The sequence below is a fragment of the Canis aureus genome, chromosome 8, assembly GCF_053574225.1.
Source record: "Canis aureus isolate CA01 chromosome 8, VMU_Caureus_v.1.0, whole genome shotgun sequence".
Classification (NCBI taxonomy): domain Eukaryota; kingdom Metazoa; phylum Chordata; class Mammalia; order Carnivora; family Canidae; genus Canis; species Canis aureus.
In genome coordinates this window covers 22,344,273-22,369,873 of record NC_135618.1, presented here as the reverse complement: position 1 = coordinate 22,369,873, position 25,601 = coordinate 22,344,273, and the positions used below count along the sequence as shown (strand labels likewise).

At 36.5% G+C, this 25,601-nt stretch overlaps 1 protein-coding gene and 1 long non-coding RNA gene across 5 annotated transcripts in view; one reads left to right on the top strand and one right to left on the bottom strand.

The window, feature by feature from the left end:
- The window catches only part of LOC144318477 (uncharacterized), a 126,263-nt gene extending 114,386 nt beyond the window's left edge, over positions 1–11,877 (bottom strand). For all 4 annotated transcript variants that reach the window (XR_013384386.1, XR_013384388.1, XR_013384389.1 and 1 more), the window contains exons 1-2: positions 11,402–11,877; positions 809–903 (exon numbers count right to left, since the gene is read on the bottom strand). This is a non-coding gene — a long non-coding RNA (uncharacterized LOC144318477). The remainder of the gene's footprint in view (positions 1–808; positions 904–11,401) is intronic.
- Positions 21–21,411, top strand: GCLM (glutamate-cysteine ligase modifier subunit). The gene is made up of 7 exons (XM_077905492.1): positions 21–178; positions 4,605–4,670; positions 6,001–6,085; positions 9,983–10,042; positions 11,431–11,633; positions 12,773–12,887; positions 17,260–21,411. Exons 1-7 carry the CDS (start codon positions 53–55, stop codon positions 17,427–17,429), a joined length of 825 nt encoding a protein of 274 aa, XP_077761618.1. The 5' UTR covers positions 21–52; the 3' UTR covers positions 17,430–21,411.
- Positions 21,412–25,601: the final 4,190 nt, after the last annotated feature.

Below are 25,601 nucleotides of genomic sequence, written 5' to 3'. Positions count from 1 at the left end.
CCGCGGCCCCGGCGCCGCCCGGCCGCCCTCCCGCCCTCCGTCGGCCGCTGCCATGGGCACCGACCCCCGCGCGGCCGGGGCGCTGCTGGCGCGGGCCCGCACCCTGCACCTGCAGACGGGCAACCTGCTGAACTGGGGTCGCCTGCGGAAGAAGTGCCCGTCCACACACAGCGAGGAGGTGAGAGACGCGGGGCCCCCGGGCAGGCCGCGGCGCGGGGAGGGCGCCCGGGGAGGCGCGCCCCTGGGCAACGCGGGCGCGGGGGGCGCGCGTCCTCAAACAGTCGGCAGGTGCAACTTCACCCCGAGGGATGCCTCGGCCAGTGCTCCCGGCCGGCAGCCCGACTCGCTGGACCCCTCTTGGGGCCGGGGGAGGGGAGGGGGGTGCAGGGAGGACCCACCCCTCCGCCCCAGCTCTCGCCCCCTTCCACCCCCCACCCCCCACCCCCCACCGCGGCCAGGTGAACACAGTTTAGATTCGCTTTTCCAGGGTGCAGGTGAAGGTAGTAGCAATAATCCACTTAGCTCTGAGGCTGTTAACAGTAGTTTCTCTGTGGCTGTGAGGCACATGACTCAAGGCTCAAATTCGCCTTCGGAGTAAGGTATGTATTTTTCTGGCTGAAGATTAACCTGCCTCGGTTTATTTGGAGACTAATCACTAGCTTGGAGTGGCAGTGATGAATCTGGAATGATACATATTCGGCCCATAGCTGGTCATCCCTCAGTGGACAGTGTGCCCAGTTAGTTGCGGAGGCCTCAGGCGGCATGGGATGCTTTCGGTGTTGAAAAATAACAGTAAATGAAGACTCACCTTTCGTCGAGGAGCTGCGTGAGTTTGGGAAAGTTCCCTTCTCTGAGTCTTGTTCGGGCAACTTCGAAGCTGGATGGTGATAAGGTCCTCATCAACTCACTGGGAGGAATCAGAGATAAAACAGGAGAACGCTCACCTTGCAGGCATATATCTCCCTTTATATCAGGATTTTAAAGAAATCTTGATTGAAAGAAAAAAAAATATCCTGTGCCGTATTACGATATCAGCCGTACTGTATTCCTAGGCAGTTTTTGCTCTTTCTTTTTCTTTTTTTTTTTTTTTTAAGATTTTATTTATTTATTCAAGAGACAGACACACACACACACAGGCAGAGGGAGAAGCAGGCTCCATGCAGGGAGCCCGACATGGAACTCGATCCCAGGTCTCCTGGATCAGGCCCTGGGCTGAAGGCGGCGCTAAACCACTGGGCCACCCAGGCTGCCCAGTTTTTGCTCTTTCATGTAAGATGTTGGTGATGGGCTTTGCAGCAGCACTGGCATCCCTTTGAGTATGCTCTGGGTCTGTGCCCAGGCCTGGGGTGGGGAGTGAGCACCCACCAGATGAGAACTCTTTGGTTGTGACTTTAATAGGAGCCGAAATCTGTATCACATTCTGTGACCAGGCTCCATCCATCTCAGTATGTCTACCTTTTTTTGTTTAAACCACCCCACTTGGACTATTTTTCCCCCAAAGAAATATTTCTCAATTTATATTATATATATATTATATTTATATTATAAATATTTATATTATAAATATTTTCTCAATTCCTTCAGTTTCCTCCCAGAACTGCTGGTTCAATACACCATTTTCCATGTATATTGACAATATTTGGTGAAAGTTTTGCCGTCTGGTTTCACTACAACACACTCTAGTGACCTTCAAAGTTTCTTGACTGCAAACCCAGTGAGCAATTTTACCTTTTGCAATCTAGTTCATAGTCCATAAGGACGGAAAGTAGGATGAGTGATTGCCTTTGGCTGGGGATAAGAATAGGTAGTGACTGCTAGTGGGCACATGGTGATGTTCTAAAGTTGGATTGTGGTGATGGCTGCACAACTCTGTAAAACTGCACACACTCTCCAAAAATCATTGAATTGTGCACATAAAATAAGTGAATTTTGTGTCTGTACTTTACTAAAGCTGTTTATCTCTCAAAGATTTTATAAAGATACCAATCTTTAGTGTATACTGTGTATTCTGTTTCTATCCTATTTTAATTTTAAAAAATATTTCTTAATATAATGAGTCACACTCCACAGTTTGAAAAACATTGTTCAAAGGACTAATTCTAGTTTTTTTTTTTTTTTTTTTTTTTTGGCAGGGGGTGCTGCATAAGAGGTACAAAATAAGCTAGAAAACATTTAAGGAAAACTTGAAGATACGGCAGCAAATCATAGGAAATTAGGACAGTTTAAGAGAGACAGGTTTTAATTCTGTGTTGAAAAAAAGAAACAACTTTGTAACAAATAGAGCTCCAAATTGGAATATGCTATTTGAAACAGTTAACCTCATAAAGAAACTAAGTAAATCACTCATTATTAAGAAAATTTAGGGATGCCTGGGTGGCTCAGCAGTTGAGCATATGCCTTTGGCTCAAGGCGTGATCCTGGGGTCTGGGATCAAGTCCTGCATCAGGCTCCCTGAGAAGAGCCTGCTTTTCCAACTCTGCCTATGTCTCTGCCTCTCATGAATAAAAAAAATCTTTAAAAAATAAAATTTACACATTGAGTAGAGAGTTAGATTAAGTTTCCTAAAAGGTCTCTTCTAGTTCTAATGTGTTTGTTTTTTAAATTCTATTATCTTTAAAATTTTTTTTCACTGGAATTTTATGAAATCAAATCTTTTTAAGTGAGCCATTATAGGACTGTTTTGCTCAGTTCTTTGTTGTAAGCTTATTTGGCCAGATGAATCATGTAGTATATTTAAAACTCTCATACAACTCCAGATCTAATGATGCACTACATTATGATGATACTTATCTTCAGTGATCCTATGCATATATGATAAGAATGAAGAGAGCAGAGAACAAAAAAATACAAGTTTAATGTTCAATCAATATAGATAACATGTAAAAAGATTAGAAATCATTAGGTTTGTGATAATAGTCCATGAATTTCTCATTGTAACATTGTGATAATAGTTCATGAATTTCTCATTGACTTGTGATTTGTCCTGACATTTTGCAGAATCCAAGATTAATTAAAGAAATGGTTTCAAGAAGGAAGTGAATACTCTGAAAATATACTTACCTTCCTGAATTGGGCTTTTTATCAGGAAAGCCTTAAGTATGCACATGAGCCATCCTTTCAGAGGAAAATATCTTAAAAATTCTCCCATGATTTGAACCAAAGAAAGTACTCCTGATAGAATTGTTAACTTCTAATCGTTCCTGCTGCCCCAACTTTTACTAATTTTGAAAAGAATATTGACTTGAAATTCTGTCCGGAATAATTATCAACTAATTTTTATTTAATATCTTAAATTTCGTTGTAAATATATTTTCCATGAAGATATAGACCTTGTAAATTGAGTTCATGTGGACTATTGAGGATAGCACATAAGTTTTTGTTGTGGATTGTGAAGCTTAACATAGATACTCTGAGCTCTTAAATTGATAAAGCAGTTGTCCCTTGTTATGTGTACTAAGATAAAAGCAATAAAATACTTGTGTCAGTTTTTATCATAAACAATCATAGATCACTAAGTTCAGAAGTTTAGCCTCTGTTATTGCAGTTTAGGGACTTGCTTCCAGTTACTCATTTATTTTTTCATTGATTGCCCACAGAATGCAAAGCACTGTGTCCTTGGATTTTTATAAGATGGTGATTTCAAATTGCTAGTGTTGCCCATTAGTGATCGTAAATCAGTTTGGTGAGCCATAGGACAGCATGTTTTTGTCTAATTAATAGAAGCCATCAGAGTACCTAGCATGTAGTGAACATATTGTTTTATAAGTTTTTTGTTCTGTCAAATGTATTTATAGTCCTTACTTTGTGAATGTATGTATGTCTTAACTTTGGAGCATATTAGACAAGTTTGAAATACACCAACATGAGGGATGAAAAATCCATTAACACTTTAATAGATATACAACATACTATAATGTTGATGTAAATAAATTTTGTTTATATAAGAAAACATTGAAGACCGGTTGGAGGTATACCTAAGTGGTAAGAAATGTCATATAGGCTGGCATTATGCAAGTTGACTTGTATAAGATATGACTATGGTAGTTTTCAGACCTTACATGTTGATTCCTTGGAATGCTTGTTAAATGCAACTTCTGCTGCCCTGAGAGTGAGTGAGCAGGTCTAGAATGGGGCTCAGGAACTGGAATTTTTAATGAACAGGACAAGTGAATGATGGAGTTTCTCTGGCTACGCTTGGAGAATCATTTGTTCATCTTTGAGGATTTTCTCATAGTGCTTAATACTAATTTTAGTCAGACTCCTTGGACTTGAACTCCTGTTCCTCTACTTATAAACTTGTTCTTGAAAATTTTCTTTTTGTTTCTTTGTGAATGCTTTTATGTCTCAAAGGCTTACTAAACTTTCATTGTTTACAAAAACACTTTAAAAATAGATTACTGTTTTACATTAACATATTAAGATAAAAACAGATCTAACCATGTCTTTGTTGAAAAGAAAAACCCTGTAGAACTAAAATTTTGTTTTTTATGGCTTTTCCTATTGACATCTTTTTCCAACCTACCAAACTAATATATTCTTATTGTAGAAGTACAGAAAAGTGTATAGAGCTTGATTAACAGTTTCAAAATGCATTCCTTTTACAGCTTCGAGATTGCATCCAAAAGACCTTGAATGAGTGGAGTTCCCAAATCAGCCCAGATTTGGTCAGGGTGAGTAAAATGTGAATGAAGAAATCATGCAGGTCAAAAGCAAAGTGCAGTAAGCAGGAAATTAATTTCCCCAGTTTTGACAGGGAAGTCAAATAGGCAATTAGCATAAAACTCCTGTGGCTGATTTACTGAGATGGTTGACTGGCCCAGTATGCTTAAGCATAAAACAGAAAATCCAGGATGTTACCAACTCTTCAACTAGACTAGATACCAGGATTCTCTCTGTTAAATTCCCACCACAGTTTCTTCACAGCATATTTTGTTCCAGTTTATATTTAGTCTAGTAAAGGAATAATTATTGAACAGTTTTGGTTGTTAGGTAGAGTAAATATGGTCACTAAAAATTTTTTAATGTCAGTTTCAAATGGAACACTGGGCATTTCATTAAATGTTAATAAAGGACTATTATAAATATTAATATACAGACCACCTGTCTGCAAACCATTCTTTGGAATCCAACTCAGCCAAAAGCTCATAAAAATTACATAGACTACTTTAAGACTACGGAAGAGGACATGTGCCAGAAACAGTTGTTGCTGTGGGCATTCTGCAAGTTTAAACTCTATAGCTGTTAGGCAGATGTTGATTAATGTCTTCTTTCAGTCTCTGTTTCTCTGAAATGACATTTGCCTCTATGCATGACTGATAAACACTTACTAAGCCCTTGTTATGTGCCAGGCATTGTAATATGCTCAAGAATTGTGGGAAATGCCTCATTGTTTACTTTGTTTTAATCTTGTGAGTTAATATATTTCTGATTTACATGTACTAACATTTTACCATTTTTCTTGTAAATTATTATAATATGTTAGAATTGCCTTTACCTTTTTATTGCACTCAGAAAAACTCTTGGTTTAAAATGTTTGTGATTAATAAGTTTTTAGGATGTCATTATGCAGAATGAGTAAATATTTGCTGTTTTTCATTGGTTTCATTTTTAACCAAAATTTGTGCTGTGTTGGTGGTTCGAACTCCTCGTGGCTCCTCGCGGCTGCTCCCATGCTCCCACCACTACCATTTGTTTAGGGTTTTTTGATCATGCATTCCTCGAGTACCTGATCAGAATGAGATACTTTTTCCCAGAAAATGGATACACATACACAGCATTTTATCTTTCTTTTAGGACTTTATAAACCTTATGCAGCCCATCCAGATGTTAGGTATCTGTTATGTTATGGTTCTCTGTTTCGTTGTTTTGTTTTGTTTTGTTTTGGTTCTCTTTCTAAAGGGTATTATGGACAGTAGAAAATATATAGCTTATCAAAAACATTAATTTTTTTAAAAAAAACATTAATTTTGTATTTATTGTAAACATCATGTGTTTTTGTAGGAATTTCCAGATGTCTTGGAATGTACTGTATCTCATGCAGTAGAAAAGATCAACCCTGATGAAAGAGAAGAGATGAAAGTTTCTGGTAAAGTCAAGCCTTCAGAATTTATTTTGTTATACAGTGGAAGTGATAGTGAGGTTTTGTCAGGCATGGGAATAAGCCTTTCTTTGCTTCTGGTAATAAGTGACTCAGTCACTAAGTGTGAGCAATAGATTCTTTTTTAAGCATAATGTAAACTCCAAGAGGAAGTTATAGGAGGTCAGGTTTGGCACTTAAGTGGAGTCAGAAAAGGACTTCGCCTTGCCATTCTTCAGGAAGGTCTCACTAACTTATATGTTGGACTTCAGGAATATTAAGTTGGAGAAAATGGAAAGAATAAAGGGAAGGCTTAAGAGCTGTATCTATCCAAAGTGAGCATAGGCTCTCTTTTCCTGGTGGAACACTGTTGAGCAATGGCTGAAATCACCAGGAAGTGTAGGCAGAAGTCTGGGCAACAAGTTGCATGAAAAGGAATTAAAATACATGTTGCACCCATTCAACAAATGTATCGAGTGCATATTTTCCAGAGACCATGCTAAGTTCAAGGAATGAAAAAAAAAAAAAAAAAAGACAGTTCTTGCCCTCAGCTTACAGTCAGCATAGCATAGTCATTAAAAGCTTGAATTTAGCTAGATCAAAATTGCTTGGTATGCAGATTACTGACTGGTATAATCTTGGGCTAACAAGTTATTTAATCTCTCTGAGCCCTATTTTTTCATCTATAAAATAGGGATGCAAAAAAAAAAAAAATAGGGATGCATCTGTTTAATGGGCTTCTTCGTAAATTAGATGAAATAACCAAAAAAACACATAACAGTGCTTGGCAGAAAGTGAAGTGCTGGGATGCTTGGGTGGCTCAGTGGTTGCGCATCTGCCTTCGGCTCAGGGTGTAATCCCAGGATCCAGGATTGAGTTCTGCGTGGGGCTCCTTGCGAAGAGCCTGCTTGTCTCTCTGCCTATGTCTCTGCCTCTCTCTGTGTGTCCCTCTTGAATAAATAAATAAAATCTTTTTAAAATATAAAAAATGAAGGGCTAAGTAGCTATTATTTATTACCATTATCAGTGGTTGCGCATCTGCCTTCGGCTCAGGGTGTAATCCCAGGATCCAGGATTGAGTTCTGCGTGGGGCTCCTTGCGAAGAGCCTGCTTGTCTCTCTGCCTATGTCTCTGCCTCTCTCTGTGTGTCCCTCTTGAATAAATAAATAAAATCTTTTTAAAATATAAAAAATGAAGGGCTAAGTAGCTATTATTTATTACCATTTGTGGTTGTGATTATTTTTTATTAGGGTGGACATGTAAGATGAGATAGGGCATTGTTTTTTGACTCAGTAACTACCATTTATTGAGCCTTGTTTTATACCAGGCACTGTACTTAGCACATTTGGGTTATATTACTTTATATTACTTACATGATTGTCAAAACAATTGTATAAGGTAGGTATACCTAGTCCCATTGCACAAGTGACATTAAACAACTTGAAAGTTGTCATATAACTAGCAAGTGGTTAAACCAGGAATCCATCCAGGTATGCCTGACTCCAAAACCCATCTCTTTCTATTAATTTCACGTTGCTATTTGTGTTGGAAAGGAAGTAAAAGCAATCTCTTCTCTGTGGTTGATTGTAATTTTTCATGGTTTAGACCTATCTTGGAGCTTTTTCAGGTTCTCCTCAGTTCCTAGAGGGCTTGAGATTTTTTTTTTAAAGATTTTATTAAAAAAAAAGATTTTATTTATTTATTCATGAGAGACACAGATTGAGAGAGAGGCAGAGACATAGGCAGAGGAAGAAACAGGCTCCCTGCAGGGAGCCCAATGCAGGACTCCCATCCCAGGACCCCTGGATCCCAACCTGAGCCAAAGGCAGATGCTCAACCACTGAGCCACCCAGGTGCCCCAGGGCTTGAGATTATTTATAGGTATCAAAATTCTCCCCATATGAAGAGCTTTCCTTTCTCTACATATCTAAAAATGCCTCCTCTTTCAGAGAAAGGAGACCATTTTAAATGGCACAAATTCATGGCCAGAGGGATAATGATAGGAGGAGTTTTCATGGAGTATAATTACGGGAGCTATGGGTGGATTAAAGTAGTGAAGATTAACTCTCACCTGGCAGGGGAGTGGCGATGACTTTTAAATAGGGAAGTAGCATAAGGAAATCAATGCTTTAGGAAGATTATCTAACAGTAAAAAGGAAAGGACAAATAAATATACAAGGTAAATTTGTTGTATTTGTTGAATACTGGGAAATTCACATAGAGTGATTTCATTAGCCCTCTTTTCTCTCCATTCCCTTTTCTGATTTTCTCTCCTACTACTCTATTGAATAAATTTAGATTTTAAACAATGAATTTACATGAAGTGAATCTTTACAAATAAATTTGAGTTTGAATCAAGTCAAAGCCTCAATCTTATGGAAAACTACTCAGTTTACCTGGTAACCAAAGAAATGCCAATTAATGCACTCCTGGACAGGTGTATATTACATCTACTAAATTAGCAAAAACATATAGTTTTTGATAGTGTCCTATATTGTTAGGAGAGCAATTCTTAATTTTTAGTTGGGTGGGAAACTGGTACAAATCTTTTATATAGAAGTAGGAAGTAAATAAGAACAAGATTCAGGGTGCCTGGGTGGCTAAGTCAGTTAAGCGTCTGATTTCAGCTCAGGTCATGATCTCAGGGTCCTGGGATCAAGCCCCATTTCTGGCAGTGCTCAGGGAGGAGTCTGCCTCTCCATCTTCCTCTGCCTCTCCTCCCACTCTTGTGCTCTTTCTCAAATAAATAAAATCTTAAAAAAGAAAAAAATTGACAAAAAAGATCATACCCTTTGACTCATATACATATTTTTAACAATTTGTCCTTAGGAAATGCTTCAGCAGACAGTGGCGCAAAGTTACCAAGATGTTTATTTTAGCATTGTATGTGATAACAAAAAACTGGAACTAACGTAAATGTTCAAAAAGTAGGAAATCATTTGAGTTATAACGTATCAAAATTATAGAATAATGTTCAGCCATTAAAAATAAATATCTAAAAGTATTCATTAAAATAGAGTATACAATAAAATAAAATAAAATAAAATAAAATAAAATAAAATAAAATAAAATAAAATAAAATAAAATAAATAAAATAGAGTATACAAGAGCAGCCCCGGTGGCTCAACGGTTTAGCGCCACCTTCAGCCCAGGGCGTGATCCTGGATACCCGGAATCGAGTCCCACCTCGGGCTCCCTGCATAGAGCCTGCTTCTCCCTGTGCCTCTGCCTCTCTCTCTCTGTCTCTCTGTCTCTCTGTCTCTCTGTCTTTCATGATTAAATAAATAAAATCTTTTTTTATTTTAAAGATTTATTTATTTATTTATTTATTTATTTAATTATAGAGAGACATGTAAAAGAGACAGATGTAAAAAAATATATTACATAAAGGCAAACTAAATAGAAGTGGAATAAATGTTACCTATCTTCATATGATCAAAAGCTGGAAGCTAATGTCTAAAACTTAAAATGATTATGTGTTAGAAAGATGGGATCATGGAGTTTTTTTCATTTTTTTCCCCCATTATAAGCAAGTTTAACCTAGCCTTTTATTGATTTTAGTTTATTGGAGAATGTATATAATATGTTCCATTAATATTTAATTCCTAAAAATGAATTACAAGCATTTTAAGTTTGTATATTTATGTGACCTGCCTTCTAACAATGGAAAATTAATATTTGTTTCTTTGACAAATGCATATTTTTTGGCAACTAGCATATAATTTAAAAATTACAGTGGAAATATTCTTTCATGTTTTAAAAATGAAAACTATAAAATTATGTGATTAGGAATAGAAAAATAATTCAGGATTCTCTGTCATCTTCGTATTGTTGGCAGTGTTCATACTGTGTAGTAGAATGTTTACCCAAATGTAGTAATCAATTTTATTTTCTTTTGTTACCCAGCAAAACTGTTCATTGTAGGATCAAACTCTTCATCATCAACAAGAAATGCAGTTGATATGGGTAAGCAAAAATTTAACTATGTTCATAATGAACTTTATTTTTTTTTTAAGATTTTATTTATTTATTCATGAGAGACATAGCGAGAGAGAGGCAGAGACACAGGCAGAGGGAGAAGCAGGCTCCATGCGGGGAGCCCGACGTGGGACTCGATCCTGTGTCTCTAGGATCACAGCCCTGGCTGAAGGTGGCACTAAACCGCTGAGCCACCAGGGCTGCCCCCATAATGAACTTTAAATTAGTGTAGGTTTATTAGTTATATCTTGTGTTCAGGACCAGGTGAAAAAGAAGATGAGCTCGTCCCAATTTTACTTTCTAAAGTTCTAGCCTAATTTCTTAAGGCTTCCGTCAGATCATATTGACTTATGTAGGTATTTTGATACGTCAGAGAAATGCAAAAGATGTGACATAATTAATTGTTAACTATGCATTTGGAGATAAAATTCTCCTTAACTGTATTCTTAGCCCTTGTAGACTATCGGTGAAACACCATGACCACCACCACTGCAACAAAATAAGCATTTTCATCTTTGTTCAACACTTGGTTAGGTTATTGTGATATTACATTTATTCAACATTTTTTCTTTTCTTTCTTTTCTTTTTTTAAATATTTTATTTCTTATTCATGAGAGACACAGAGAGAGGCAGTGACATAGGCAAGGGGAGAAGCAGGCTCCCTGTAGAAAGCTTGATGCGAAACTCGATCCCTGGACCGAGGATCATGCCCTGAGCCAAAGGCAGACTCTTCAACCACTGAGCCACCCAGGTGTCCCAACATTTTTTCTTTTAAGACATTCTTCCAATATTATAGACGTTGAACACTGAAATAATTAGCTCATTAATATATCTGTGGAATGAACAATGATCACTTAAACTCTTTCAATTATTTTTACAGAAATTATCTACCTCTATAATATAAATTAGGACTATAAATTTAGTTTTTCAGAGTCTCAAGACTATTCTTGGCCATGACTACCAATTATAAAGCATGAGGTCAGAATTCTTGTGATCATCCATACAAGATACTGGTAGAACTGGAGAAGAGAATTTTATGAAGATAAAGAAGCTACCAAAAAATTCCTAGGGCCTAGGAAATAAGGAGGCCTTTTTCCCCAGAAGGACTATCATAGCTTGAGTCCCTAGGAAAGAGGCAGGTCAAACAAACTGACTTGTCCGCCACACAGACCAAGTAGATGAACAGGGGCTTAGACTTTTTAAGAGATGGAAATGTTCTAAATGATAGGTAAATTATGAAACTGAATGAAATAACCTATATTAGAAAACTAGTGAACTGTATGGACAGAATTTAGTGGGATACTTGAAGGATGTTGGAAATCTTCATTTTTAATATGTAACAAATACTTATCATATTTTGTTTTCCTTCACATCAGCCTGTTCAGTCCTTGGAGTTGCACAGCTGGATTCTGTGATCATTGCTTCACCTCCTATTGAAGATGGAGTTAATCTCTCCTTGGAGCATTTGCAGCCTTACTGGGAGGAATTAGAAAACTTAGTTCAGAGCAAAAAGATTGTTGCAATAGGTACCTCTGATCTAGACAAAACACAGTTGGAACAGCTGTATCAGTGGGCGCAGGTAAAGCACAGCTCAATCACAAGCACTCTGGGAGGAGCCTATCTTTTAGAGTCTTTGCTACGTATCATTTAGCATCATATGCAATAGTGGACACTTATGATGGGGTGGCTATTCCAAATATGGGAGTTTTGAGGCAAGCTTTATCTAAAGCATTGGACTTTTTTGTCTCAAATATATACCTAATTGAACTTAATATGAATCTCACTTAAAAGGAGTGACAAAAACACTAAAATGTGTACTGAAGCATTACAGTAAAGTGAATTTAGGCTATTTCCTCAGGTTTTACTTTGTGATAAAAATACTACATTTTTCTCTATGATTAGGTCATGGTTCTGATTTCTTAAGGAAATATCATATGTAACAAATATTTTGCTGTTATTTAAAGATATAAAAGACTTTTGGTTCATAGAATTTGATAAGGAATAGGTATCAAATTAATCACCACCACTCTCTGGCCTAATAGTATACAATATTATTAGGAAACTTGCTTACTAGTATTTTACCTTTACTTCCTGTATTTTTGTTTATTCTTTTTACTTGATCCCCAGCCTTCCCCTTTACAGAGCTTTCAGTTTCTTATGGACAGGAAGACTTTAGAGAAAGTATTGTCCCTTCTCCCTTTGATTTGGTGATAGCCAGAATGCAGCTAAGATTCTGCTGGAGAGACTTGGGTGATCTGGAATGTATCTGTAAATTAACCAGAGAAACTTTTAGAAATTATCTAATTCATTTTCAACATGTGTCTGATTTATAACCATATTTTATACTTTAACTGTTCTTATGTTTCTATTTGATCCTTTACCTTGAGGACCTATTCCCTCTTTAAGAGCTGGAACCATTGCACTTAGAACTGTGTTTCTGAGGCAAGTGTATTAGATTGCAAGTTGTAGCAGGACAATTTCTAAGGGTTGTAGCACTATATTGGCTTTTTTCCCCCTTTCCTAGAGCTTTCCTGTCCCCGTTACCACTGACATGAGTTAGAAAAAGCAGCATACATTAACAAATATGTTCATACAAAAATGTTTTATGAACTTTAAGCACTATGAAATGCAGTCTTTCATATTTTCTAAAATTGTGTTCTTTTACTGCTTTCTACTTTTCATAGTACTTAGTGGCAGTGTCCTGATTTTCACTTCTAGGTAAAACCAAATAGTAACCAAGTTAACTTGGCCTCCTGCTGTGTGATGCCTCCAGACTTGACTGCATTTGCTAAACAATTTGACATACAGCTGTTGACTCATAATGATCCAAAAGGTAAGACTTATATTTTCATTTGATTGATTGATCATGAGCTTTTTATCTTATAAGAAACTACTTGTTAAAATTTAATTTTTAATTTTATACAGTGATAAATGTTACCTGGAACTTTTCATAATAGTTTGAAATGTATATGACTTTAGTTTCACAAAACTTTATTTTGTCTATCAGTGAGAAAAAAATTGAAGGGATCATTTCCTGAACAGCCTGTTGAAGTTTATAAATATTAAACTACACAAAAAAGATCTTTTGAGATATTCTAAGTAGTATCATATAAAACCTTGTATAGTACAGCAAAAATTGTACCAAACAGTCACTTATTTAAAGAGGGTAAATATCTGGAAAGAGAGGCAGGTAAAATTTATTTTGAAATTTGAGCATCTTAGGATAGGTAATTGATTAGGTATTTTATTAATCATTACTATCAAGATCTATGTCATCAATTAGAAACATTATTTGATTAATGAGAATGGCTTGTCCACCTTCTGTAGAATGATGTTTTATGAACATTTTATGGGATAAGTAGGAAAGCTGAGAAGAGAATGTTTTATACTTTATTTAGCAGTCTCCCCCATTCTCATTTTTTCAGTGAAAAAATGAAATGGTATTTTTAGTAGTTATAACTGTGAAATGTCTTGTGAAAGTTTTAAATCTCTATAACATTTTTATAGAAGTTCTAGTTTAATAAATACTAGAGGAGGTAAGTAAAAAACATGTAGCTTTTACTTCCATGTCTAAAAAGATGGCATTATATTGGTGGTTTGACACAGTTTATTTTTAGTGTGCTTATGGATAACCCCTTAAGCTGTTACATTACTTATTAGCAATCTGCCCCATTCTCATTTTTTCACTGTTTTGTAGGAAAAGGAGTTGTTTTAATAGTTATTGCTCCTCAAATGCTAGGCATCATGCTAAATGCCTTAGAAAGATGATCTGTAATCCTCACAACAGCTGAAACTAGGCATTTTATTGATGAGAAAATAGAGCCTTACAATTTAAGAAACTAGCCAAGGTCACTCAGCTGGCAAAGGGCAAAATTTAAACTTAGACTTGGTTCTGGTTAAATTGGGAGCCTTTCTCCCCAATACTGTACTATCGTTTTGATTTGAGATGTAAACATTGTAGTATTTCATTCTGAGAACCTTATTTCTTGTCAGTTTCCATTTAAATGATACCAGAGTAAGAGATAATGACTTTTGCTTCTCCCTACAGTAAGTACTTTGACAAGTGATTAGATTCATTAAAAAAAAAAAAAAAAAAAAAAAATCATTTTAGTGAAAATCTAACAAAGAATTTTTATGCTGATTTATTCGGAAACATAAACCATTTAAATTCTAACTTTCCATATGTTGGCAAGATACTATATCATTTATCTGTTTCAGGGCAGGGGGAGGATGTGCAGCTCTTCCAACAGTAATTATTATCAACAGCTGATGGATGAGCCTACACCCCGTTCTGGCCCCACTTAAAAAAAAAAAAACAAACTCTTTCCCTTTTCCAGTAGGAAAGGAAATAGGATAAGACTAAGGTGTCTGGTATTTTATTTCCATGATACCTAAAGTTGGCATGTGGATATGTGCTAATGCATCGTTGTTATGGCAAAATAAATTGCATATACATATGAGAAGAGAGATTTAATCCTTTTTTGGTATTTTTTGTTTTACTGACATAACTTGACATTTAAATGTCTTTCTAATTTTAATACTAAACCCTTTAATTAGAATTTATAGGTTGATCCTGCATTAGTGATTCTTCACTTTGATCTATAATGAAGCAATTCTTTTCTTAAAAGATTTATCATGTTTACTGATTCTAAAGAGCTTGCATAGTTAATTTAAAAGTATGTAGTTAAGTTGATGAATAGCATAGCTCTCTGTGTCACATTTTATTTTTTAAGCAATCAAGTTGTAAAACATTAAATCTACTTGTCATCCAAAGTAGCTTTGTTTTTAAGTCCCCTCTAAGTCCCCTGTTCTAAAGTCCCCAGTTCTAAAATTAACCTATTCTTCAGAAAGTGTTTATTTTCCATTATTCTTTGTCCTAGGATTTGTGGTAACAGTTTAACTACAACCAGGGTAAAATTGTGAAGTAGGAGTTCCTGACTCAGAGCCTTCCCCTTTTTGTTTATTTTACCCTCCCCTCACTCCCATTAAATCTGATCTGCCTAATGCCTCATTCCCTCTAGGTCCTGTTCTCTGTAAGTCTGATAAATCCATGTTCATGTTACTTTCCCAAGGAGACATTTGCCTTCCATTTGTGAAACCTACCACTTAATGTCTGCATGAATATGGGCAAGTGATCTACCTCTCTGCCTCATTTGCCCCCTGGAAAAGGAGAGAGTATTATCTGTCTTATAGGGTTAACATGTGGATTAAAGGAGTTAATACAAGTTAAGTACTCAGAAAAGTGCCTGGCACATGATAATAGCTAACATTTACTGAGAGTTTACTATTGATGTTACTCAAATATCACAGCAGTTCTTTTGGGTCAGGTGGGTCCTTTCGTGCTCCCACATCATACTGTATAGATCACTTAGTCCCTATTTGGTTGCTTCTGACCCTGATAGAATGTTTACAGATTGATTGAGTGATTCAGCAGATATTTGAGTACCTACTATATGTCAGGCATTGTTCAGTACCTTATAGGGAGTCAGAGAAATTCTAACCCTCAAGGAATTTATGTTTTGTTGGGAAGAGATAGACAGTAAGGTAAATGTTAAATGTAATAAATGGTGGTATATGCTATGGAGAAAAGTTGACTGAGGGAGAAAAGAGTGCCCAGGTTAGGGGTTGTTTTATACAGAGTAGGGAGGCCTCTCTGCTAACGTGACATTAATCAGAGACCTACAAGAAGGGTGAGAGCCCTGTGAGAATCTGGAAGAAGAGTGTTCAAGGAAGAGGGAGCAACTCATTCAAAGGCCTCAAAAAGTGTGTGTGTGCTTGAGGATTTCAGGATACAGGTATGAGGCCATTGTGGCTGGAGGAGAGGCAGTGAAGAGGGGAATAGTACATCAGAGCAGGAGTAGAGGGTTTGGACATGAATATGGAATTAGAAAATTATTTCATCAAAAAGATACAAATAAAAAGATAGGGACACCTGGGTGGCTCAGTGGTTGAGCGTCTGCCTTCAGCCCAGGGTGTGATCCCGGGGTCCTGGGATCGAGTCCCACATCAGGCTTGCTACATGGAGCCTGCTTCTCCCTCTGCCTGTGTCTCTCCCTCTGTGTGTGTGTGTGTGTGTGTGTGTGTGTGTGTTTGTGTGTGTATGTCTCATGAATAAATAAATAAAATCTTTTTTTATTTATTTTTAAAGATTTTATTTATTTATTCATGAGAGAGGCAGAGACACAAAGGAAGAAGCAGGCTCCATGCAGGGAGCCCGATGTGGGACTCAATCCCAGATCTCCAGGATAACGCCCTAGGCTGAAGGGGCGCTAAACCGCTGAGCCACCCAGGCTGCTCTGAAATCTTTTAAAAAACAAAACAAAACAAAAAGATAACCATTGCCAGAGAGTTTTTAAATGATTGCTGGTACTTGTGAGGATATGGTAGGATTGACACTCTGTTATCAACTGCTAGTGGAAATATAAAATACAGCTGTTAAGGAAAGTAATTGGCAATATACTGTCTATCAGACCTTTATTTATTTATTTTTTTTTATCAGACCTTTAAAATGTACTTATACTTTGACTTTGTCATTCCGTAGCCAGGCATGCATTTTAAAGATGTTCAGCGCAGTATTATTTTTATTAGGAAATACCTAAATTTTTTTGGTCAACAATGAGGAAATGTATAAATGATGAGATCTATATAATATAGTATCTGGATAATTATTTAAAATGATACTTTCACAGAATATTTAATTACATGGGAAGATTCATAATATAAGTTGAAAAAATAAGTAAATTAGGCTGTAACTACAGCGTGATTTTTAGTTTTTGATATATGGAAAGATAGATACAGAAAAAAGTTGGAAGGAAATACATGGCAATGGAAATGATCCATCTCTGCTTGATAGGATTATGGGTACATTTTTCTTCTTTGTATGTAACTTTTCTGTATTTTCACTGGCTGTACATTAGAATTGCCTGGAAATCTTCCCAAAAAGAACAAGAAACAAATATGCAGGTTCCACTCATCAGAGGTTATGAATTAAATAGGCTGGGGTACAGGGGTACTTTCTAAAGAACTGCCTGGATCTTTCTGATATTCTGGTTCAGATTCATAGCACACATCAAGGGAAAGCATATTTTATAATCAATTTTGAAGTGTTTCTTTTGTTGCTTTTAAATGTTTATCTACATAGTAAAGTGCTGTTATTTTCTAATTTAACACTGGATGTTTGTTTGTGTGTGTGTGTTTGTTTTAAGAACTGCTTTCTGAAGCCAGTTTCCAAGAAGCCCTTCAGGAAAGCATCCCTGACATTCAAGCACAGGAGTGGGTGCCCCTGTGGCTACTGAGATATTCGGTCATTGTTAAAAGTAGAGGAATTATCAAATCAAAAGGCTACATTTTGCAAGCTAAAAGAAGGGGTTCCTAACTACGACTTAGGATCATAACCTACTGACTTGTATTTTCCTTGAATATAAGATAAAATTGAGACGTGTAAAAATTAGTTACTGGCTGTAAATGGTGTCATGGAGGCAGATATTCTTCAGTTATATTTGACAATGTTATCTGCCAATTTTGAATACTTTTCTTGCCTCCATATCAGTTCACTCACATGAACCACTGTATTGTTTTCATTAAACTATTGTTTTCTAATTGAAATTGTCTATAAAGAAAGTACTTGCAATATATTTTTCCTTTATTTTTATGACTAATAGAAATCAAGAAAATTTGTTGTTAGATATATTTTGGGCCTAGGCATCAGGGTAATGTATATACATATTTTTTATTTCTAAAAATTAATGGCTTCTTATTCTATAGTATAAGCAATTTAATTACAATTGTTAAAACTGCAATACTGGAAGATATTTTTTCTGTTATTAATAAGATGATTATATCCCAGAGTAACTGGAGTAGCTGGGATCTATTAGTAGTCTAAGTAAAATTCATTTCTTCAATACATGAATGAAAACTTAAATTTAGCTGTCCTTGCTTGTAGGTTACCTATAATGATTTAATCCTGTATTCTTGTGCCATATTTTCCTTGCTATTATTTCCAAGACAAACCAAAGTAAATCTGAAAAAGGAGACTAGAATCTTTGAAATTATTGTTTGGGGGATTTATAAAAGCAACTATTATCATCTCCAGATTCTTTTTAATACTTGATCCATTCTTAATATTTTGCTATTCATTCAAGAATATTCAGTAAGTATTGAGTGTTTACCATGTGCTGAGCACTGTGGCTCTGGGGGAAAGGCGGTGTGCAGAGATTCAGAATCAGTTGAGTAAAATATGTAATATTTGCTCCTCACTAATAACTGACTTGGAGGGACAAATAGAAAGCGAGCAAAAAAAATCTTTAATTCAGGGCCAACACTGTCTAGACAACTTGAGATATGGTCTTAACTGTTTAAAAGCAAAATGATATAATCAAAACTTTAGAGCTGGAAAAGGTTATGGATTATTTCTTATAATTCCTCATTAGTTTAAGAACCAGAAAAGAGAAAATAAATAAGCCATGGCCTTTGATATATACTGCAGGTCTCCTTAGTTCTATAAATTTGTATCTGTAACCCAAATGGTTTGAAAAGGTTTTAAATGTCTTGTATGTCAATCAGTACTTTTAAACCATGTGTCTTAATACATGGTTTATAAAAAATAAACTAATATATAAAACTATTTTGCCCAAGTTTTTTCAACTTAGAGAAAAGAAAAGTGGTTCCATATTCAAATAAATACACTAGAGCCACCTCGGTGGTGCAGTCGGTTAAGTTATCCGACTCTTGGTTTTGGCTCAGGTCATGAGATCAAGCCCTGTGTAGGACTCTGACTCTTGGTGCCAGAATTGGCTTGGGATTCTCTTTCTCCCTCTCTGCCACACCCCCACCCCTGCCGCCACTCACAGTCCGTGCACTCTCTCTCTCTCAAATAAATAAATATTTAAAAAAATATATATATATATATATATATATACACACACACACACACCAGACTCTTCCTACCCTAAATAAGCTTTTGTAGTTTACTGGTCAGATAATTTGATCATTAGAATTGTAACAAATCAGCTGACTGACTTGCTAAAACTAGACCTAGAGCTTCCTAAAGCCTTATATAGCCTTTATATTAATTGTATACAATATTATTGAATGTATATAGTTAACTTTTTTATTTCGAAATGTGCAACATGTTTTCATACAACATAAGTCTTTAAACAAATGCTTATTTTAATTTAAGCCTTAACAGTTAATTGGTCAAACTATTTTAAGAGGGAACTTTAATATACATTTGTTGCTTCTTAAAACCCTACACTTAAAAAATTCGATTGTTTGAAGGGTTATTTTGAAAGTGGGAAAATAAACTTATGTTGCTAATTGATCTAAACTTTAGAGGAGCTTTTTTTGTGTTCTTTCTCCCCACCTCCTGACAAGCAAGACTATAGATTCATTTTGTGAAGGGGATCATGTATGTATGGGACTTCAAAATGAGTTTTTTGTTTCATTTCTGTACCTTTAATTTCTGTTATTGAATAACCTTTTTTAAAAACTGATTTTTTTAAGGCTTTACAATTTTTCAAGCTGATGTTCACATCTTTTTTTTTTGTGAACTATCAGAATATAGTGAATGCTTTTCAGATATTTAAGGACTTAATGTTTAAAAAGCCATAAAATAACAAACAGTATACTACCAAATAATTGTTTAAAGCTGAAAGCTAAGTTATCAACAGTGTATATAACAGGTATGTTTTCTGAGGTGAGGTGTATTCAGTGACTCAAGGCAGAAAGAACTTATTTTTTTTTTCAGTAAACATGAAAAGAAACTATAAGTTTATTATATTTCCAAAGTACACTGGAGCCTTACATTAACACAATATACCATAACTTAGAATTTGTTCTGTGATGAGTCTGTCTTGAATTCCCATCCAAGAAACTGTAGTCACCAGAAGGACCAAGGTGTCTTATAAAATATGTTCATATGATGTAAATTCTGAAGGCCACATTGTACCAGTACACTCGTAGAGTATCCATTTAGGAATGGCCTGTGCTAGATTGAATAACAAAAAGCTAATAATTTTTCTGTTCTCAAAGATCACTTAAACAGCCATGTGTGGAATGGAAAATAAAGTTACTCTATTTTGAGTGGATGGTCAGACTTTTCCCTACCAGAGCCGAGAAGTAACTGAAATAGGATCTCAGTTTTCAATGATAAAGGTCTAAGGCTCATTTAAGTACATCTCATTTTTTAACGGATTTTCTTTGCAACTTTTCAACCTAGCATTTTCAATACTGGGGAATATAAGTGATTGACAATTCATCTCTTTGCCAGTTGTACATTTACAGAAATTTGAAGTTGCTTTAATGGGAATTTAAACCATTGTTTTCATAATCAAATATACCACCTTCTGATTCTGAACATACTTTTTAAAGTTAACTTCATAATGTACCAGACCTTGTACCTGTCATTTTCCCATAAAGATGATGGGATATGTCAGCTTTATTTTTGAAAACTATGTAACATAACTTTCATTAATATTTTTTATAGTTTTCAGAATTAGAAATACTTAGGGGAAAATGTTTTTGTTAGATAATTCTACTTTTATGTGTCTTTAGTGATGTATTATAAAATACAGGCAAAATATAAAGCATAAAGCATTAATATTTATGTCTTTAATTTCACCTATACTATGAGTATTATGAATTATCTAATTAAAATAAAGTGTGTTGTATATTTTTTCATTGCGTTGTTTGAATAGCTGAAAGCATCCTAGAGTATTGATTTTGACCTATTTGAACTCAAATTCAGTATGATTTGAAAATATAATTTTTACAGATCCAAACCATAAAGCTATTCATGTATTCATTCAGATTCATTAAATGCCTACTATATGCCAGCCACTGTGTAAGATATTGGCAGATAGACACAAATAAAAAACCTCTGTCTTTAAGGAGCATATAGTAGTTGTGGGGGGTTAGAGAGATCTGTACATGAACAAGAGCAATAAAGTCTGCATCTGTTGGTGATGGAAGTGGGGCCAGGGAGTATGTACTGCTTGGAGGCTTCCCTGAAGAAATTAGAGTAGGATGAAAGAAGGAGTGGGAATTCCAGCAGAGGCCTTTGTTTGCCTTGTTTGTAAATAAGCTTTTATTGAATGATGAACAACTTCTATGTAAACTTTAGAAATTCAGTGAAAAGTTTCTTAAAGAGCTTGCCCTTAACAGTTAGAAGGGAATGGCTTCTGTTGAGACAAGAGTGAGGTGGGAAAAGTAATATCTTATAAAAAAGAGGCTAAAATTTGACCAAATCTCCCAAATATATCAGAATATGGCTGTTATGTAGTTTCACTACCAGAAAAGCCAAACAAAACTTTAGTATGTATCTCTCGGCAATGAATAAACGTATAAAATGTCATACAAGATTTTTGTGTGTGTTGGTCCATTATTTTAGAAAGGTTCCTGTTTTGCAATATGCATTACTTTGATTCAGCTGTTTTCCTTCTTTCCTCAGTTTTCCTCATTGATTCTTGCATTCTATTCCATTTAAATTTGCTTTTTTCTTAAGGACGTCATCAGTAATTCTTTCACTGAAGGTTTTTGGGCAGTAAACCTAGAAGGTCCTGCTTGTCTGAAATGTCTTCTCTATGTTCTCAATCCTAAATAATCATTTGACATTATAGAATTCTAAGTTTCCAAATACTTTCCCTGAGTTTAAAATTTCAGCTTACATTGTGTATATCGAATTAGAACAAAGCAGGAAAATTAAAACTGGCTGCAAAGCTTTTTGGTAACAATAACAAAAAAAAATTTTTTTTTAATTGATAATTGGATTTAATCAAAGTTTAAATCTTCTGTCCCTCAAAAGACACTGTTAAGGGGGGATCCCTGGGTGGCTCAGCGGTTTAGCGCCTGCCTTTGGCCCAGGACGCGATCTTGGAGTCCCAGGATCAAGTCCCACATCAGGCTCCCTGCATGGAGCCTGCTTCTCCCTCTGCCTGTGTCTCTGCCTCTTTCTTCTCCTATGTCTATCATGAATAAGTAAATAAAATCTTAAAAAAAAAAAAAAAAAAAGACACTGTTAAGGAAGTGAAAATACAAGTCACATGGGGGAAAATATTTCCATTACATATTTCTGATGAAAAATAAGGAATCAAATTATTTTTAAATTGCACTTCAGGGATGCCTGGATGGCTTCACAGTTGAGCGTCTGCCTTTGGCTCAGGGCATGATCTGGGGTCCTGGGATTGAGTCCCACATCTGGCTCCCTGCATGGAGCCTGCTTTTCCCTCTGCCCATGTCTCTGCCCCTCTCTCTGTGTGTCTCTCATGAATAAATGATCTTAAAAAAATAATATGCACTTCAGAGGACACTGTCAAAGTGAAAAGACACCCCATAGAATGAGAGAAAATCTTTATAAATTGTGTCTATAATGGTCTTCTATCAAGGTTGTATAAAGAACTCTTAAAATTTCATAAGACAACCCAATAAAAAATAGAACAGATTTTTCACCAAAGATAACATGAATAGCCAATAAAACATTAAAAGATGCTTAGATCGTTATCAGGGAAATGCAATTTAAAACCACAAGGAAATATCACTAAAATGCAAAATATCTACAATTTTAAAACGCTGACAATACCGAGTGTTGACAAGGATGTGCAGCAAGCAGAACTCTCCTGTTGCTGGAGGGAATGTAAAATGATATGACTACTATGGATAATACTTTGGCATTTCTTACAAATTCAATGTACACTTACCATAAGGCCCAGCAGTTATTCTCCAAGGTATTTACGCAGGAGAAATAAAAACAGATGTCCAAAAAGGACATATATATGTGTTTATAGCAGTTTACTCATAATAGCTGAAAACTGAAAACCACCCAAATGCTATCAACAGTTGAATGAATAAATGTATTGTAATCATACAATGGAATACTAGTCAGCAATAAAAATCATATACAGTAACACAAATCTCAGACACATGCTGAGTGAAAGAAGCTAGACATGAAAGAGCATGTACATGAAATTTTAGAGTAGACAATTATTCAATAACGACATGTATTGCTGCGTCTGGGTACCTCAGGGTGTCTCAAAGGTTACAAAATGTCAGCTAGGATTACAGTCTCCCCTACATGCAAGATTGAGGTTGGTCTACTTCCAGGCTCCCACATATGGTTGTTGGCTAGACCTGAGTTCTTTGTTGGCTGCAGGCCAAGAGGCCTCCCTCACTTCCTTGCCACGTGGCCCTCTGCACAGGACAGCTCATACCATGCCACTAGCTTCCCACAGAATGAACAGGTGAGAGAGTGCAAGATGCAAGCCAGCTTTTTGGCTAACCTAATCATGAAAGAGATATTCATCACTTTTCTCATTCTTTTCACTATAAGTCACCAGGTCCAGACCCCACTCAAGGGTTTGAAACTGGGAGATGGGATCACCGGGGACCATCTTACAAGCCAAACTTCAGTGTAACATTTTACATGTAATAATTCAGAATAACTACAAATAGTGTTTATTTTTAGAAGGCTCATAAACTAAAAAAAAAAAGCCTTTCATCTTTTGGTTAATGCCTGAAATTCCAGGGAGAGACTCAACCTTCAGCTTCTTAAGGGTTTAATAAGTAAAATATTAACTATCAAGAGGCAGCTTCCCTTTGGGCCTGAGTGATAACTACTGTATTTTCATACTATATCTAAAATTGGGTATCCTGTATTTGCCCCAAATCCACGATGGATAAAGAGGGTAGGCAATAAAGGTAGAAACAGGGCAGACCTGGTAGGTGCACATAAAACCAAAACAGCACACTTTGTAGTTTTGCCTATTATCAGCCAATCAGTCTTCTCTAATTATGAATATGTACTGACATTTTAGTTCTGTATTTTGTTTCTCAATCTTGTTAGATTGTAACATTTGGGAGTTTTAGTTTTAAGAGGGCCATGCTTGCAAGTGAATATTACACATTGATTTTCTACCTAATCCCCAATTTCTATATCCACTCCTGTGATCTTAAATTCATTTTCATCCATTTGCTTATGTTAAAGTTGTTGTAGAGCCAAAAAGTTGATGCATGTGAAGCACTTAATACCCAGCAAATGTGAACTGTGTCATTATTACTGTGATTGATGCTGTTGTCCCCTGCTGCTTTGATCTCCACTACCTATCCCTGATAGGTTCACTTTCCTTCCTCTACACCATTCTGCTTCTCTTGAAATCTAGCCTGTTTTATGTTGTTCCTCTTACATGGTCTCTTTGCTACTCAGCCAAACTACAATTCTTTTTGTTCCTTACCACATTCCCAAGGGTCAATCTAAACCTTTTCCATCCCTCTAAGCAGATGAATCTTCAACTTACAGAGAAGATTGAGATTATCCATTGAAAAGCTCCTTTTCTTTCCTTCCCTGCAGTTTAACTTCCCTGCATTCACATTCTCTACTTCAAAAACTCTTCCCACCTGCCTCAAAGGAAGGAGCATTCTTCTATGGCTAAGTCCATCTGTCTCTTTTTTAATTCCTTTCTTCAGTTGGATTTGGCTTAGCTGCAATAACAAAATCTCCCCCAAATAACAGGACTCTAAAAAGACAGGTGTTGTGGGATAGCCTGGGTGGCTCAGTGGTTGAGCACCTGCCTTCGGCCCAGGGCGTGATCCCGGGGTCCTGGGATCGAGTCCCGTCGGGCTCCTTGCAAGGAGCCTGCTTCTCCCTCTGCCTGTGTCTCTGCCTCTGTGTGTGTGTGTGTCTCCTGAATAAATGAATAAAATCTTAAAAAAAAAATTATACTAATTGGCCAAAATTTAGCCAGTGGTATTTGGCTGCAAGGGAAACTATTAAAGGACCTATTAAGCTGGGTGGCAAAGCGCACAATGATAAATCTGTTTTGTGATAATGGGGGGGGGGGAAGGGATTTTCTGTTACAAAGAGCAGATTTGGTGCAGCGCTCATCCTTCCTCACCTCCAACAACAGCCGTTTGCCTACTTCCTCAGTCCCTTCCTCAGGTACATTCTAGCTCTCCATACTTCATCCTAAAATAAAGCAAACACTTTCTCTTTATTCTGGTCATTTACTGGGGAAAAAAAAATCGCTCTCCTTTAAAATTTAACATTTCTTATTTCCCGATCCCTAGTCACCATCTCACCCTTATATTACATAGCTTCCGAGTCTCTGTGTTTCTGGAACATTTAACAAATACATCTTTACCCCCAACCGAGTCTTCCGATTTTATTTATTAATACAAATTTAATATTTAATTTCATGAATAAGACAAGATTACGTCGTTGCAAAAAAAAAAGGTATTCTAAATAATGCAATAATTTCATGAATAAGACAAGATTACGTCGTTGCAAAAAAAAAAAAAAAAGGTATTCTAAATAAAGCAAACCCATCGTTTGGTCACACCCACGACTACACTAGGACCAAACGCAGGAGGATGGTTGGACTTGGAAAGAAGATGCGACCTTCCAATTCGTCTGTGGAAGCTGGGACGCGGGCCCTCCGTCACCGCGGGCTCCGGCGGCCCGCCCGCCTCCCACCGCGCTGCAGACGCCGCCCCGAGCGCCGGGAACCGCGGCTTCGGGTGCCCCGCGGCTCGAGCCCCAGACCCAGGCACGCGGGCCGGA

Bases quoted from the DNA above. Each gene is read 5' to 3' on its own strand.
- GCLM (XM_077905492.1), top strand. From the start codon at position 53: ATGGGCACCGACCCCCGCGCGGCCGGGGCGCTGCTGGCGCGGGCCCGC. The intron at 6,086-9,982 runs GTAAAGTCAAGC...TTTGTTACCCAG, and splicing joins AGAAGAGATGAAAGTTTCTG to CAAAACTGTTCATTGTAGGA. The intron at 11,634-12,772 runs GTAAAGCACAGC...TTTCACTTCTAG, and splicing joins AGCTGTATCAGTGGGCGCAG to GTAAAACCAAATAGTAACCA.